Here is an 18,249-nt window from a genome sequence, read left to right as displayed (position 1 = left end):
CTCCTTGGAAAAGTATGAGCCTAAGATGGATGGACAGAGAAATGTTAGTGTGACTGTTTTGTGAAGACTATACAGCTATTGAACAAAAAATGATAAAGACAACCTGGACCCTAAAGAGTTGAAATTCTTCTTTCTCCCCACAGAGTGTCACCATCGCTCCACATGTTCCTTACTGGGCCACAGACTTTATGCCTTGCACTTGAATAAGATTTATCTCATTGCTCGAAGGATCTCTGGCCTCTTTTGGAGACTTGGAACGGGGGCTTGTTCACTCATTCCATCCTTTTATCCTCAGACTTCATTTAATGTTGACCTCTCACCTCTCTGACCTTTTACCTATCAGACAGCCTTTCCCTCTTCCAGCTCCCTGTTCTTTCATCTCTTATCTCTCCCCCCCAACCCCATTTCCAAATTTCCAAGCATTTTCTTTTCTCAGAAAAATCAACAGTTGGTGATGTGGCTGTGAACGATGGCCAGGCTTTGAGACTTGCAATAAGGAGAGACACCAACTGGCCAAGTATGGAGAGGGGGTAAGTTCCTGTAAGCCTGACATTCAGAGAATGAGCCGTAATACAAACTTTTTGGCTGGCTGGCTGGCTGGCTGGCTGGCTGGCTGGCTGGCAGCAACACTTGGACTAGGTACATGGAGAAGTGGAAAAGACCCTGGTCTTCACCAGCTCTAACTGAGCATTCTGAGAAGCATAGAAGTGTTTGTATGCTTCTTTTGGTAGATACTTAGAAACCATTGTCTATTTCTCCTGGACCTACTGCCAAATAGGTTCCCATTTGTAACTTTCCATGCCTCTTGCTCTTAGCATGCCAAGTCTATCTCTTTTCAGGAGGCCCAGCTCCCAGGTCATAAAATGATGATCAGCTGACAGGCCAACAGCCAGAATTCCATCAACTCTCTTCTCCCCATCCGACCTACCAATCCCTATCTGTGGGAGGAAGGCTAAAGAACCTTTCTTTCTGTCCTCGAAGCTTCAGTATCCCTCTGGACATGAACTTCACAGCAGCATTTGTGGAACAATGGATAATCTGTAGCTTAGTAAACAGCAAAAAAATATAATATATAATATATTTATATAATTATGTTTAAATACTTATAAAGAAATAGCTAACCTCATTATTTGTGAGAGACCACACAAAAGAAAGGCAAAGGGCCAGTCTGGAATAGATGAGCCCTGAAAGATGACAGTCCATCTGAAATGGGTATTGACTGAGTCCCTGGCAGCTTATCTTCTAAGACTTTGATATCTGTTTACAGGTTGGGTGGGGCTGAGCCACTGACAACGTGCAGAGTGGGGAGGAGATTGAAAGTTGAGAGAAGGATGGAGTACAGTACAGATGGGAGAGGGGACTTGTCCATCAAATTCTCCTTCCATTTCTAATCAATTGTCTTTTTACAGAAATGTTTGCCTACTTGGACTACTTAATGCATTAATTGGCACCTACAAACATTCTCTTGCATTTTTAAAGGCGCTGTTCTAGGCTCTTCTTATACCATGGAACCTGTCTTGTACATTCTCCCTTTGCATCCTGTTTTGGGAGCCTCTCTTTTAGTCTTCCTCCAGGCCAAAGAAGGTGGGCTCTGGTCCTTGAGTTACTGGTTTTCTTCTGCCTTGGGGTCTCGACAGGTGCATTCATCCAAGTCACAGTCAGCAGCAAATGGAATGACCTAGGGGAGTGAATAGGAAATGGAAGTCATCCATTTTTTTGGGGCCAAGATTCACAATTTTCAACTAGCTTCAATTTTCCTCACTTGCTACTACAAGAAGTATGAGAATGGAGTTTACATCAGAGATCTGTAATTAACACTAGCTCCTCTTATTATATACCATGTCATTTTAGGCAAGGTAATCCTTCATTTCTTCCTTTCTTCATCTATAAGGTGAGAAGACTTCAGAACCACCCACTAGAGAACATCTGTGTGGTTGGGTTAAATGAATGGTATAACACATTTATACCTTGCTCTATAGCTATTGTTGAAATAACTTCTAATATTACTGATAATATTTAGTTAATTTTTTGGTTATAATCCTCATAGTCATAAAAATGAATGTTAGCACTTTATCCATATGAGGAAGACCAGAACTGACAACTCAGAGCAATGGCTGCCACACATTAGCCTAGACTCCCTAAATGTCCGTGTTTCTGACTTCTCTGTGCTCTTGGAGCAGTGGGATCATCTGGGACATCTTCATATGCAGGGCATTTGGCCTTCTTGAGCCTAGGATGTATGTTAGGGTTGTGAGACATTGCATCTCCCTTCCCACTGTGTGTGTGGCTGTTTTCTCACTTCTATGTAATTTCCCTCTCCCATTTTAGAGATGGTGCTGAAAACGTTGCTTTTGTCCTGCTTGTACTGTTCACATCACTAAGCAATTCCCTTTGAGTGTCTATAATTAAAATAAAAGACAACACTGAGACATGAGAATAGTAAATATTCTACTTTTGGGGTACTATGATTAAAGAAAATGAACAGAAACATGACATATTAGTGAAGATGTCCTGAAGGGATGGGTTTAGTGATTGTCCATGATATTGTTTGTACATATGAAATAAAACATATAGAGTCAGTAGAGAGGTGCCTTTAGAACCTCAGTTTTTCTGTCTGCTGGCCAGAGGCACTAAAATCCATAGATAAGTCCCAGGTTTGCAGAGATAAACCTGGAAGAGTAAAATGACTTTCTGAGGTGGCCATGTGTTCCTGTGTTGAGCAGCTTTTTCCAAAAGTAAGAATAGAAAGTGACTGACCTGCTTTCTGACTTAAGATCAAACTTCATGGTATGTTTCTCTTAGCTCAAGATTGACTAGTTTTCAGAGAAACAGAGGCCCAAACTGGCTGATTATTTGATGAGTGGTTAAGCACTCCATGTTAAGTCACTTTGTTCATATGAAAAGCCGAGCATAGTACCTGGTACACAGTAAGGGACTGGAAGGGGAAAATTATATGGTACTCCAGCCTATACAGTTTATCATGGTGCTATGATGAAGATACACATAGAGAAAGAAATGATATCTGCATATCTTAAACCCATCAAATAACAGAGACAAAGAAGATCAGACAAAGGGGTATTATTGATGTGGTCCAGAAAGTGGTCCAGGTAGCAGCTATCTGACACATTCCTTTGCTATATTTGTAGATCATGTAGAACTATTGAGGCTTTTGAATTAATTGCAAAATGAGGGATAACTGGGAAGGTTTTTTGTTTTTCCTTTTCGTAATCTAGGTCTTTCAAGGGAAGAAAGACATCCTTTTGTCTGAGCAATAGTAAGCAGGCAGGAGACTTAAAGCAACAAAAGTCATTGCTGGCTCAATGGGCAACGAGATTGGCAGTTTAGTGAGACACACTTACCACCTAATCTCCTAATTATTTAATCTCCTAATCACTGCAGAAACTCCAGTGTTTACTCCTTGTAGTCCCCTCTTTTTTTTTAATTGGATATTTTCTGTATTTACATTTCAGATGTTATCCCCCTTTCCCCAACCCCCTTCCTATTCCCCTCTCCCTCCCATTTCCTCTGTGAAGGTGCTCCTTCTCCCAACCACCCTCTTTCACCTCAGCACCTTGGCATTCCCCTACACTGGGAAGGCAAGCCTTCACTGGACCAAAGGCCTCTCCTCCCATTAATGTCAGAGAATGCTGTCCTGTGCTGCATATGCACCTGGAGCCATGGGTCTCTCCATGCAAACTCATTGGTTGGTGTTTTAGTCCCTGGAAGCTGTGGTGGGCTTGGTTAGTTGATAATTTTGTAGTTTCCTCTTAATGACTGGGTAAGAACCAGTTATCATGCACCATGAAGAAGAATTATCAAAAGCCCCACTAATTTTGGAGCCACAGGCTTTCCACCCCTCCCATTTACCTTCTTGGAAGAGAGTGTGGAAGAGCAGCAGTCTCCCCCATCATAGTTGCAGTAGGCCCGATTATTGATGGTGTCACACCAACCATCTGCTTGGAAAGGCTGCAAAGAGACAAAGTCAGGGCCCTGTGTAGCTCCATGGGGTCCCTTTCCCTTCCCTCAAATCAGTCTAACCATCTCCAACTAAATTTACAAAATACTCAAGAGATTGTGAATAAGCACCCAAAAGGCAAAACATGTTCTCAAAACACTGAAAAGCCTTAAGACAAACACCTTCGTGTGCAAAGTACTGTCTGAATTTACATCAAGCAACTGCCTCTGGCCTAGCATGAGGTCTGCTTGTACCATTAAATGCTCTGTAACCTTAGCTTTCTTGTAATAATAAATCTTTACAGTATGTACATTACACTTCTACATTTTAATTCTGTGAATTTCCCTGAGAAAAAGGTCAGTATTTTCAGCAATGTTGGCTTTTATCAGTGAGAAAAGAAGAAATGTACATAGGTGATAATAATCTTCCCACTCACATAGCCAGGGTCGGGCAGAGTTAGGCATCATTTGTCACATATCTTGCCTTTTGGGCCACTTCTCTTCGTTTTTATGCCCATCTCTAGGTTTGCTGAAAGCTGGCACTTAGACAATATATATTGTCTGTCCAAGGTGAAAGTGGTACCAGGTTAAAGACACCAAGCCATAGCTGGCAGAGAATATGACAGTTAAAGCTCACTACCTGACTCACAGCAGCTAGACACAGCCTTTGAGCAGAGAGGGCTGAGTTATTTCCATACACTCCTGTTAGGGCCATCAGTTAGCAGGAACCAAAATGGGAAAGGTGCCCAGACTAAACCAGAGTTAATGGAATTTTCACCCCAAAAGAGAAAGTGTGATAAGAACAGCAACAAGCAGTTAAACAAACAGTTCAGCAGACCAATATATTGCTTCTCCAGAGAGCCGCCTCTTGAAGAAAATAGACTATACAGCACCCGGGACGGTCTATCTGCCAGCCTACCTGCACCATATCCCTGGCTTACCCTCTCAAGCTCATGCCCAAATGTAAACCCTTAGAAAACATTTCATGGGCAAGCTCTTTGGATGACAGCATTTTGATATCCTGAAACCACCTTTGAGTTACAGATGAAGAGGACTTCTCCCTGACCCTCCTTAACTATCAAATACAAATATTATAGATTATGGATCCCACACTCCATCATGCTTTGATGAAATAGATCCCTCAGTTCTGTAATGGCTATGAAATAACGTTCAGCAAATGAATTGTGTCAGAACAAGCTCACCCAAATGCATTCAATGTTTTGATTTATTCTATAGGGTCCTGAGGTCATTTGAGCATCTCATCCCAGATCATAACCGTTTTCCCACCATTGAAAAGATGCTACTTAAAGGGTAGCTATTACACAGTTCTACAGACACGTCAGCTGAGAGTAGAAAGGAAATGAGTTCTGTTCGCAACACAGGCCTCTAAGGAAGAAAAGACAAAGATTCGAGGAGGAACATTTGTCTCCCACACTGGACCAGTTACTTTTGCCTTGGAACCTTGCGATGACTACATAATCAGGACATGGGGAACCAGATCCACTTATAAGATCCTTCAGTCCTCTCCCCTTTTCTTCAAGTGGTTGAAGAATAACTTACCCACCTGGTACTAAATACTCTTTTTCTAACGTTGACTGATTAATTGGCCGAACTTGGTCAGCTGCTTTTTTACTGTGCCTATGATTGCTATAATTATAAAAACCCACCTTACATATCTCTCCACTTCTGTGAGCATTAGCATATCTCTCCATTTCTGCATGCATTAGCATGCTCTTTAGAATAGAGAGGATGCTGTTCTTTAAAAAGTAGACTGTGCTCTGTATATGCATGCATATATATTTATGTGTCTCATTCCACAAGTTCCATTTGTGTTTTTATTGTTTTCAGATGAAACTTAGAAAATATGAAAGGCCAGAGAGCCTTAGAGATCTGTTTGTTTTTGCCTTCATAACAGTAGTACTAGAAGTGTGTGCCACAAAACCTAGTTTGTTTGTTTGTTTGTTTGTTTTTAACAGGGGTTCTAAAACCAAACTCAGGTTGTTATGCTTGTAATAAAAAACATTACAAACAGAGCCATTTCCCCAGCTCTAGCCTATAATTTTGAATGGCTTTAGGGAAGAATCCTGGGTAATCGTTCCTTGTAACATCTTTTCCTTGGGTAGCTTCTCATCTCAAGAACATAAGGGAATCCCTGATGAAGCAGTAATTGCCTAGGTGATCTTTTCTAGGGCTTACTGAACTTTTATTGTATTGATTTCTAAAAGATGTTTAGTTTTTACTCCTGAAGGATCATAGAGAGAGGAGGGGACATATAAAGAGGGGGGTACTATAAATATGAAGAAATTTTGAAAAGAATCAAGTGTTTAATATACTAAATACCTATTAGAATTAATTGCCCCTCCCCTAACAGGCCAAAACCAACCACTCCACCCTCAACAAACAGAGTCTCCTATAGCAACATGTGCCTGGAAAGACTGTTTGAATCCAAAGCTACACAGGAAAAGAGGAAAAAGGAAAAATAACTCACTGATCCAACTTTTGAAAGCATTCAAAGATTGGATAGAGTAGACTTTCAGCTCAAAAGCTAAATATGTCAAGCTCAGTACACAATTTCGCTCTTAAGGCTACTCCCCAAGAGAGAGTCCTGGGATGGTTTCAGTCATGTGTACCTTTCCCCACCCAGAATGTACAACTCAGTTATATTGTAAATTGTCCTGTGCAAGTGTACTTTTTGAAAATCTCATGCTCACTTCTTACAAGTCAACTTTATTTCAACTTTATTTTAATCATGCCATCAAGAAAAAATCTACAAAATGCAGCTATTTATACAGCAAAAATTCATCATGTAGATATTAATTCCTCCCAGTACTCAGAAAGATGTATTCTTTACTAAATATGCTTCCTGTGATGCATGTGCAAGTATACACACACACGTGCGCGCACACACACCTCACATGCCTTTTAATCTAACACTGAGACAGAATTCCAAGCCTATAGATTATAACTAAATTAAATTTTATATTAAAGTCAGTGCCTGAGTTGCTCTTCTTACGATCCATTCCCTTTATGGTAGCCATTTTGGTTGTTAGAGAAAGGCTTATCTTACTTGCTTCTTGGTGGTAGGTGATGGTTGCATTGTATAAAAGTAAGAGAATCAGATAAATAGTCAACAAAAGTACACTTGGAACACATGCTAGTTTATTCTATCTGTTTAAGTTTTGGGAGCTACACTAAAATAAATTCAATTTTGTCTTCATTAATTCTATTATTATAGAAGGTTTCTTAAAAACCTATTGAGTTATTCCCATTGTGTTCAGAGACATTGGTTGTTTGAGGCTTCTCCCTCAGCAGATTGAGCCACAGACATGGTGGTTCTGTCTGTTATCTGTGGTTAACAGACTATCATAGTCATTCAGCCAGTGAAAATTCTTGATTCTATGCCTCTATATGCGGGATTTTGTTATAGGGCTAATGAGGTAGTAAAAATATAGGTCTAGTTCTTGAGGATGGCCACTGTTAGTAGTCTACAGTTTGATGAGCTAGCCTCAAAATGTGGTTGCAAAATAACATGACTCAGATGTAGGGATGAGAGGAGCCCCTTTGGGAGAGAAATGGATACAAGAAATGTGGTACATTTACACAATGAAGTACTATTTGGCTATTAAAAACAATGACTTCATGAATTCTTAGGCAAATGGATGGATCTAGAAAATATCACCCTGAGTGAGGTAACCCAGTCACAAAAAAAAAAAAAAAAAAAAAAAAAAACACCAATGGTATGCACTCACTGATAAGTGGATATTAACCCCAAAGCTCAGAATACCCAAGGTACAAAGACTACATGAAGCTCAAAAAGAAGGATGACCAAAGTGTGGATGCTTCAGTTCTTCTTAGAAGGGGAATAAAAATATTCTCAGGAGGAAATATGGAGACAAAGTCTGGAGCTGAGACTGAAGGTAAGGCCATCCAGGGACTGTTCCTCCTGGGGATCCAGCCCATATACAGCCACAAAGCCAGGCAATATTGCTAAGAAGTGCATGCTGACAGAAGCCTGATATATCTGTCTCCTGAGATGCTCTGCCAAAGCATGACAAATCCAGAGGCGGATGCTCACAGTCAACCATAGAACTGAGATTGGGGTCCTTAATGAAAGAGTTAGAGAAAGAATTGAAGGAGATGAGGAAGTTTTCAACCTCATAAAGACAACAATACCAACCATCCAGAGCTCCAAGGATTAAACCACTATCCAAAGAATACACATGGATGGACCCATGGCTCCAGCTGCACATGTTGCAGAGGACAGCCTTGTTTGGCATCAATGGGAAAAACAATCCTTCATTCTGCCAAGGCTTGAGGCTCCAGTGTAGGAGAATGTCAGGGCAGGAAGGCAGGAGGAGTGGGTGGGTGGGTAAACACCCTCATGGAAGCAGGGGGAAGAAGGATGGGGTATGGAATATGTTAGGAAATCAGGAAAAGGGGATAACATTTGAAATGTAAATAAGATATATCCATTAAAATCAGTAAAAGTAAATAAATAAATGAATCTTATTTGTGCACAAATAAAAGAAAAAAAAAGAAGTGAGAGGCTACTAACTCCATTTGCATAATTTATGACCAGGTCATCCCTTTTATTAGTCTTTTTTTTTTGGTAGGACATTTCGTAGACATATTGCTTCATTAGAATTACATCATTTATATGTGCACATTTATATATTTATTATACATATTAGACTATTGATAAACATCAGGTCCTACAAGGAAGAAGTCAAATATAGAATCTAAAAAATCATTCTGTATACTTTACCTAACATGAAACTAGGGAAGCAGTTATATGCATTGGAAGGAGTACATCAAGAAGACGAATGAGAGACATGTGGTGGAGTAGCCATATTTAAGTATGCAAGAAAATATAACTGCTCAAAACTTAAAGAAAAAATTCAAAACATTATATCATTTTCACAGTTAAGATTTTAAGAAAGGAAGATAAATTCTTTAGAGGACAAATGAGAAAGAAAATGGAAACCCGAACAGAAAGAAGTCAGCAAATCACAAAAATCTGAGGAGTGATTGCAAATTAACAATCAAGTTGAGGTAGGAATAATTAGATCACAGGTCTTCACGAAGTGTGTTGGAATCAGGGACACTTGGTATTTTAATAAGAAAGCTCATGAGAACCATAGCCACATGCTAAAGTTACATAGGTAACAGGGTTTACCTGAAAGACCAGGGGTGGGGATGGGGGTGTGGGTGGGGGAGTCATGTCCTGCTCATTAGCTCTGAAGTCTTCATAACTCAAACCCAAGCTTTTGCTGAACTCATGAATATGTAAGATGCCAAGACCCTGATGAAGTTTTAACTTAAAGAATACTTAAGTATATCCACTGCCTTTTATCTGATGGCCTTGCTCAGTGTTCATTGATGTACTTAAACTCACTCTGTAGCCCAGCTCAGCTACCCCAATAACATGTATCATGGGCCTGTGCCACCTTGCCTGGCTTGGGGGTCTAGTCTTGTAGTCTACAGTGCATCAGTGGTTCATGTATAATTTTATGAACTCTGTAGAGGACCTCAAGATTCTTCTTGTCCAATCCACTAAACATATAGAAAAGGCAAATGAAGAAAGCACCAATGTAATCTGTTTATGTCTGCCTGACATCAGGAACAGAACAACATCTCATAAGTGCCATAAGAAGTCAATATTTATGGAGGAAAAATGGTTGAGAGATAATTGGAGTAGAGAAAGAAAAGCAAGCAAAGTAAGATCACAGGAGTTCTCTGTAATGTTTCATTTCCTTCAAAGGACCCAGAGCTCTTGCACTCCTAACTCAGAAATCATAAAGACTTTGGTGTCTGCATGATGATTAAGAGCACAGATACCAGGTTTAATGGACACATGCTTAGAGTCCTGTTATGCTCAATTCCCCTGCTACATTCTGAACAAGCCAGTTTGCTATAAGAAATAGCACACTTGCTTAGATGCCTCACAGGATTATTTTAAGGGGTGGATGAAGAAATGAAAGCACAATAATTAGGACAGTGTTTGACTCACAGTAAGGACTCAATGGCTCAGTTTCCTGAAGGCAAAAGAGATCTTACTATAGGTTTCGTAGTCTGGTGAATGAGTACTTTGAATCAAGGCTCTGGAAACCAAAACCTCAAGATTCTGCCATCAACACATTTGAGACAAACACAGACGTTCCTAGCTTGGACAGTATCCTGCCCACTCTCCTTCATTATAAACAGAAGGATCTGAGTTTCTAGGGGTTGGTGGTCAGGTATACAGAAATGTGTATGGAATATGTAAAAGATAGAAGAGGAAAGCCTTCCTGGACTCTGTAAACTAGGGTAATACTCAAAATCATAGTAGTAATCTCTTAGTCAATACTGGTTCCTCTCTCCTGACAGTAAGAACAAATACCTTGGGACATTACGAACAAAATGGGGAAAGTGAATTTAGAAGAAAATAAAACTACTCAACTTGTTAGTTCATAAAGACAATTCTGAAGAAGACACATGGATTTCATTTCTCAATGTTCATTTAACATCCACTTAATCTATTGGTTAGGTGATGTTGCAGTAAACATTGGATTGATAAAAAATAAAAATAAACTGGAGTGTATGGGTGGATCATTTGCTTAGCATGCTAAATGTTTTAGCTTGGTCCCCAGAAGCACAGGAGAAGATGAATAGAGAGGAGAGGAACATGGATGCATCCCAGATGTTCAGAGAGGTCCTCTTGACCTAAGCCATCAGATCATCCAGAGGCATGCTGCTTGGTACCTAAAATTTCTTAACAAGTTTTAGAGATGTTGTCTGCATTAAGAAGGGAGGATGCAGTTGGTTTGCAATCAGATTTTAGGGAATAACTGATAAAAATCTAGAATACTGGGTTAGCCAGGGTCAGCAGTATCAGAAAAATTGTTATCATGTAGAAGACAAGTAATGGATGGAGAAAGATTTTGTTGTTATTTTTGCTTGTTTTAGAACATGAAGTTGGGTTTGGATGTCTAGATAGGCCAAGGAGTAGTTCTAAGTGAAGGTGAGTTTTGCAGGTGGAAATAGAAAGGTAGCTGAAAATAGAATATTAAAAGCTTTCAGGTTCTGCAAGGATGCATCACATGGCTTTGGTGACAAATAGGAGGCACAGAATATTTTGTCTGTGAGGCCTTTAGGTGGATCCTTCTCAACACTCCACTACCATGGCTTTCAACAGAAGATGGACAAAAAACTTACCGGAGTGTTATAGCTTAGATAGGACTTTGTGGAAAGAGGTACAGCTCTGTATGTACCTTAGAGTCAATTGGAGCTCAGTGAATGTCTTCCTTGCATAGATACATGTATACTCTGAATTATCCAAGTCTGTTGTGTCTTCCCCACCCTCAACTCTAACTCTAACCACTTTATTTATCCCTGCCCAGGGGTAGGTAAGAGCCTCCAAGACTGGATCACCTTGTGCAAAGAGGAAAGACTAGGTGATGAGAAGTTTGGTGTATATAGATGTGGATAATTCAAATGCCCTGAGGTTTTTCTCACTGTTAATTGGAACGAGCCATGAGGTGGTAGCCTGAGGTTTGAGGAAAGCAAGATTTGGCTATCACAATGGCTTAATATAACCTCCTCGGTATAGGCTTGCTTAAAGTAGACTCTTAAAGACAACAGGCTTCCTCTGAATAACTCAGAAGAAAACAGAATTTCAGGCCACTGTAAGCATCATGCTATAAGGAATAGGTCCTTCTACTGCCTGTCCTTGGTCACCTTAGTAGGTGACTCTTAGTTCCTCCTTTCTGTGTCTCTATCATCTGCCCTGCTAGGTCACTTCCTCTATAAAGGGAACATGCAATGCATGCTCACCTTGAAAACTCATATTCTTATAGAAGGTTAAGACAGGGAAGAAAAAAAAAAAAGCAGGTACAGGGCAGAAGTAGAAACCCTGCAGAGATGATAAAAAAAAGTGTAGACTGTGACCCTAGAGGGTCATGGAAGAATGCTGGGGTTCCCTGTAGCCCTGGAGTTTACTCCCCCCTCTGCCTTTGGCTCCTTGGACAGCCCTCAGGTCATGGGAGGTAGAGGCAGGCTAAGCTGGCCACTGGAATGTTCTACCACAGTTCCAACATGCATGCTCATCTCTACCCCCTACCACACATGAACATATGCCAGGCAGCTCGGCATTTCTTGGCTTCCTAAGCCAGCCCATGGAAGATGGCTGGGAATGCAGACTGTGGGAGGAAATGACAATATTCATTGTTTGGATTAAATATTTTTCTTGGCCCTCTTGCTGTTTGCTGGGTGTCTTTATTTTTTTTTTCCCATTCTCTCTTATTCGGTTCTTCTCTACCTGTCTCCCCCACATTTTCTTTCCCTTTCTCTCCCAGAAGTTAAGCCCACTAAGGAAAGTTTAGAAGAAAAAATGGAGACATCTCAGGAAAAGGTTATTTAGGAAAAACATAGTAGGTGACAAAACCTTGTTGAGGTAGTATGTTCATTCTGAGCAGGACTCCACCTTGTTTTCAAGGAGCCTTCTTAGATGTTGTTTTATATATAACACATAGATATTCTGTTTCACTTCTGTGAGACATTCTGTATAAATATTAACACACAATTATAATATATATATTTTATATAGTATAATACATACACTTCCTCTAGAAGCCTCAGGCACCAATAATAAACCTAAAGGTCAAACTATCTTTATAAAGCACAGTCTTCTCAACAAGCAAAATGCTGTTTTTAAATGTTATGTGGTATATACTGTATACTCTAAATTGCATACTCATGAATCTTCACAATAACCATATATATATATATATATATATATATATATATATATATATATATATATATATATATATATATATATATATATATATGGACAAAATGGTTTTCACAGAATGTGATTTAGAACACTATCAGCATCACTGGCTGACATACAGGCTCATCAGGCTCACAGGACCTTCAGCACTGTGATTCGCATGTTCATGCATTCTTTACTTCAGCCTTCTCTTGTTGCACATATGGTCCATCCCCCCAGCAAAGCCATCAGTATGGCTAGACTCCGTCTCTCCTAGGAAAGGCTAATGTCATGATAAATGTATCTTATAAGATACTGAATACCTGGCTAGAGAGATGGCTCAGTAGTTGAGTCCTCCCTGCTCTGACAAAGGACTAGAGTCAGTTCCCATTACCTACATCAAGAGTTTTACAGCAACTTGTATTTCTAGTTCTTGGGAATCATATGACCTTTTCTGGCCTCTGAATACACTGCACACACACAGTATAAATGTGGAGACAGGTAGGTATATATACATACACATAAGCCTAAATATAAATATATAGTTTAATATTTAAAAGGATGATGAATGTCAAAACTTTTATTATGAGCCAAGAATGAGAGTCATGGCTAGAATCTTGACACACTTAATTTATACATATCATAATACATTTCTTATATAACAAAGTTGTTGTCTTAAGAAGATTTTTGTTACTAACCCACAGGATAATGCAGAATATGAGAAGCATAAGAGACAGCAGAAAAGGCACTGGAAGCAAATGAAGATAATTCCATGACTACTTAAAACACCACTAATAAGATCTTCAGTCATGAACAAAGGTTAGAGATGGTGTAGTTAGAACAGCTTTTATGTACTATATGGGATTAGACCTAATCTTTGAAGAACGAGTAAGATTTGAGCAGAGAATTAAAAAGAATATTCCCAGTAGGAAAGCTAAAGATCAGCCAATATTTGAGATTTAAAAAAAAAGAATAAAAGAAAGAAAAGATGTATCTGTGGTTTTCTGCTTCAAAATTAATGATCCAAGTTTGGAATTATATCAAAATCTCTTTCCAGAGGAATTTGGTCCATATCCTGAAGACAATAGAGAACAACTGAAGAGCTTTCTGAACAGAAGAACACGACAAAAGCTATAGTTTATAGGGTGGATCTGAGGACAATACAGAGAATGTTTGGGAGAGAACCGGGGCGGAATGAGCTGGGAGAAGTTCAGATCAAACAGCATGCCCCTAGAAGAACAGAGCTGACTGCTTGTCATGAGGAGTGGCTAAAAGCAAGCAGACACAGAGTGACGAAGGGACATTGCCAGTAAAAGCTGAGTGCTTAGATCCGAGGAGAAGATTGGTGGAGATAAAGGTTTATAAAATTTTGAGTATTTGAATCACGATATGTTTTTATTAAACAATTTGCTCACTGAAAGCCCAGCTAGAAAGAATCCTCCTTGCCAAACTCCAGGGACTGAGTCATGGGACTCACAGCATAATCAGGCAGCCAAGACTGTCTACACTGACAGTGAGAAGCTGCATACATGTTACTTTTTTATGTAAACATGGGTCTAGAGGGACCCAGAACACTTTCTATTCAGTCCAATCTCTGCCAGGCTTTCTCTACAACTTAAATAGGACTACTTTATGACCCCTGGGAATACCCAGGTCCAGTTAAATTAAGGAATGGCAAGAGGGATGGGTCGTGTTTATTCAAGAATGTTTTCTTGCCAGCACGCTTGTTTCTTTTAGGCCAGTCTAGTTTTTAAGTTCTTGTGTCTATGCACAATTCAATTTGTGTGGCTGATTCTTGTGGTTCTTAGCCTCAACCTGTCACGCCATCCTGGGATGTCAGCTGGCTCTTCTGTTCTCTGATAATTGGTTGGTCTATTCCATTTCACTTTCACCCATATGGAACCTATTCTTTGTGAAAGTGTCTTGTTTACATTCTCTTTATCTACGGGATGCTTGTCTGTGTATCTTAGCCACTCATCCACTGATCAACTGCATCTGTTTCACTGCATGTTTTTGAATCTGAGCACAGTTAGGCAGAGTTGATTGGCATACCTCCTCTGCCTCCTCTGTCTTGAACTTAGAGCCTGCAAAGCCCAGGGAGGTGACCTAACAGGTGGTGGTCAGCAACACACACTCATCTCTCAGTGTCTTAACACATTCTCCTTCTTAGTTTATATTATGTAGGTTTATTTTTCTGGTTTTAATCTTTTAAATCAGTTTTCATTCAATAAGAATGAGCTTACTTACTGGTTCTATATTTGCTAGCTCTGTAGCTTGGGAAAGCTAACTACATGGTTAGCCAACCAGTTTCCTCATTATAAAACTGGAATGGTTAAAAATAAGTAAAAAAGGTAACAGTTTATCATGTACACTGGTGTGTAATACAGTCACTAATGTTATCATTGCATAACTTGGGGCCAACAGCTCCTTCTTTGCAGTTACTTCCTGACCACAATGGTTCTGGAAACTGAATCCTGATGGTTCCCTGCCTGTGAAAGTAGAGAGCATTCAACCACTCTCTGGAGTGGCTTCAAGACAAACATATCACCTTCCTGTTTCTTTACATTCTGTGATCCAAGGTGGTGTATCCCAGTGACTTTTCTTGGCAACAGTACAATAGAGCAACAATACAGAAGATGGCATCAATACTAACTAGGTGTCTAAAATGTCCAGTTGCACAGCCTGCGTGTTCAACTGTTGAGAGTGGAGGCCCAGTCACAGAGTGCCGAAGTTTATCCAGTCCCCTAGTCTTGCCTCCACCAAGCCCATATCCATGCTGCACTTATTCCTCTAAAGATTCTCATCTTCCCACCTTAGTATCTATATATGACTCCCCCGCCCCCGTTCCGGGGAAAGCAGTTGACTTATCCAGAACCAAAGACTAAAAGGTATCTGCCACTAAATAAACTATAAGACAATGTGTTTTTAAAAGAAAAATTAATGGAAGACATGAGAAGAAAGATATCCTTTTCAGAATAACCCAGTGAAGCTAAAGATCTTTTTAAAATATGGAAACACCAATGTTAACTCTCTCTGTGTGTTTCTATCTCTGTTTCTCTTTTTCTGTGTGTGTGTGTGTGAGAGAGAGAGAGACAGAGACAGACAGAGACAGATATATATCCTTCCACGTCCCGAGCATTTTTTCTAAAAAACAAGAATGAAGAAGCACAAAGAACTAATAAAAGAAGATGATTCGGTGTGTAAGAATGCTACATGAGAACAAGGACACGAGTTGAAATCCCTAGCACTCGTGTAGAAAACCAGACATAACCACAAGAGCCTGTAGTCCTAGTTCTGTGAGGTGCAGAGGCAGGAGGATGGTCAGGGCTTGGTGGCATTCCTAATAGTTCCCTGCCTATAGTAGCTTTGAGACACATGGTTTCAGGTTCAATGAGAAAACATATTTTCAAAGGAATGAAGTAGGGAATGGCGCTGACAGTTTCTATGGCTTCCATTTGAACAGAGGAGAAAGAAGAGGGAGAGGAAAAGGAGAGGGAGGGAGACAAAGAGGAGGAGAAGAATAAATTACTAATGATGACGACGACAACGATGAAACATGAAGTAAGTATCAGAAGTTAAAAACAAAACACACACACACACAAAAAAAAAACCCTGTGTCTTCTGTTATTCCATCCCAAGCTTGTCTGGACAGGTCTAGCTATCAGGATGGGCGCACTGTATAATATCAGTGTGGATGAACAACACAAGAAGGATGTAGGAACTCACATTTTAACTACAGTGTCCTCAAGGTCATAGGAGTCACCAATGACAGAGATAATTTTTGAAAATCAAACAGCATTTCAGACATGCATCACCAAGTTTAATATTTCCTACATTAGAAGACCTTGGTTAAATCTAATCTCATTTTTTAATTAGTCCTCATATCACCTGGTGTGGCAGATTAATATGATCATCCATATTCCACTGATGAGGAAAATGAAACAAAAGGCCATGCCCCAAGGTCACTTGGGGGATGCTCAACAGAGGTGAAAATTAAACCTAAGTACACCAAGAGCAAGGGAGAGGGCACTGGGGAAGAGGCTTCATCTATGTTTGTCCAGGGTTTTTCATGTCTGCAAAATGCTGAGTCCATTTACTATCAGGATTACATAATATAAAAAGAAAATACTAATTCTAGTTCAGAACTCCAACATTCTACCTTTAGTGAAGAGGGGAATTTGCCAAAGGCAAGCACAGCTGACCAAAATGAGTACTACTTAGTAAAATGTGAATATTAACATTTATATAAGTTGATATTCAGTTTAACTGAGAAGATTATCTATGCCTCTTACCCTCTAGAGGCTGGTTTAACTGGATGTTCAAAATAAGTACAGCAACAAAGAGCACACATCTCTGAATAGGTAAGAGACAGGACTTTTTGTCCCACTATAGCAGGAGTACGAGCATTGTGTTTAGAACATCCTGGCTGTGTTTTCTTGTTTGTTTGTTTGTTTTGTTTGCTTATATTTTCAGGGGGTATTAGGTTTTTATAGTTTGTTTGTTTTTGTCCAGATCAAACTGTTATCAGTATGCAGAATGACAGGTAAGTTTGTATTAGAAGCCATCAACTTCTTCCAATCCAGTTGTCTTCATCTTCAATACCACTCATCCTCAAACCTAACTACCAAATATTTACCAACCAGTGGATGAACACTGTATTGTTCTATCAAATCAGGAGTGAGAAGGCAGTGTTCCACAATCTGAATCTGCTATCATGATCTCTTGGTAAATTACAAATCATATCACTTACTCTTTTGCTCAGATTGTTAATGTTCAACAGCTGTCTGAATGCATAATGGTGTTTCTTGTCACATTTAGAGTGGGCTTAAGACTATTGGAAAAACAAATATAAATCATGTGATATTTTTGGTTCAAGGATCTCAGGGAATTGGTACATTCTCTGTTCTTTGCCTGAGAGGCAATCATGTAGATAATGTGCAGAGGGTGAAAGAGTAAGGTGGGTGGGTGGCTGCTCTAGACTAAATATGGATACTATATAATGGAGAAGCCAATTCTTTATTCTTCTAAATGAAAGAAACTGGTATCAGAAGTGGGGTGTTATAATAAAAAAACTGATATGTGGCTTGAATCTCAGATGGAGCAACAACAAAAAGTAAAGTTGTTTTAGGAAGCAAGAAAATAAGTTACTTATTTAGGAAGCTGTTAAGTATTTAAACAAAACATTCCTGACAGTTTCTATTGTTTTTGCTTCTGCTGTTGTTTGTATGTGAAATAAATCATATTGTTAAGAGTTAAAGAGCCAGGTCAGAATATTTACTGAAATCTATTGGTTTAAGTAAGGAATCTTTGAAAAATATCACTAGGGTTAGTAAGTGGTTATTACTTTCATTTGATAAAGAACTACAATAAAAAGTGAGGTCAGATAAGGTCACTGCATAGCCAGCAGAACTGACTAAATAACAAACAGCAGAAATTCCAAAGTTGTTGCTATTAAAAAAGTAAAGCTGTTTTTTAGCTTTAGCCAGTAAAAGCTAAAACTGATTACAGAAGTGCCTGTATCACAATATTATGGTATGCTGACATTA

The 18,249-nt window shown here is 39.4% G+C and overlaps 1 protein-coding gene across 1 annotated transcript in view; it reads right to left on the bottom strand.

The window, feature by feature from the left end:
- Nucleotides 1–1,556: 1,556 nt before the first annotated feature.
- The window catches only part of PAPPA2 (pappalysin 2), a gene marked incomplete at its 5' end in the record, with an annotated part of 238,494 nt that continues 221,801 nt past the window's right edge, over nucleotides 1,557–18,249 (bottom strand). The window contains 2 exons of the mRNA XM_080924820.1: nucleotides 1,557–1,678; nucleotides 3,868–3,966. Coding sequence (XP_080780946.1) covers nucleotides 1,604–1,678; nucleotides 3,868–3,966 — 174 coding nt within the window. The 3' untranslated portion in view covers nucleotides 1,557–1,603. The remainder of the gene's footprint in view (nucleotides 1,679–3,867; nucleotides 3,967–18,249) is intronic.

Source organism: Micromys minutus (assembly GCF_963924665.1).
Source record: "Micromys minutus genome assembly, chromosome: 1".
NCBI lineage: Eukaryota > Metazoa > Chordata > Mammalia > Rodentia > Muridae > Micromys > Micromys minutus.
Note: the sequence above shows the minus strand (reverse complement) of the source record. Positions and strands in the feature narration are given on the sequence as shown.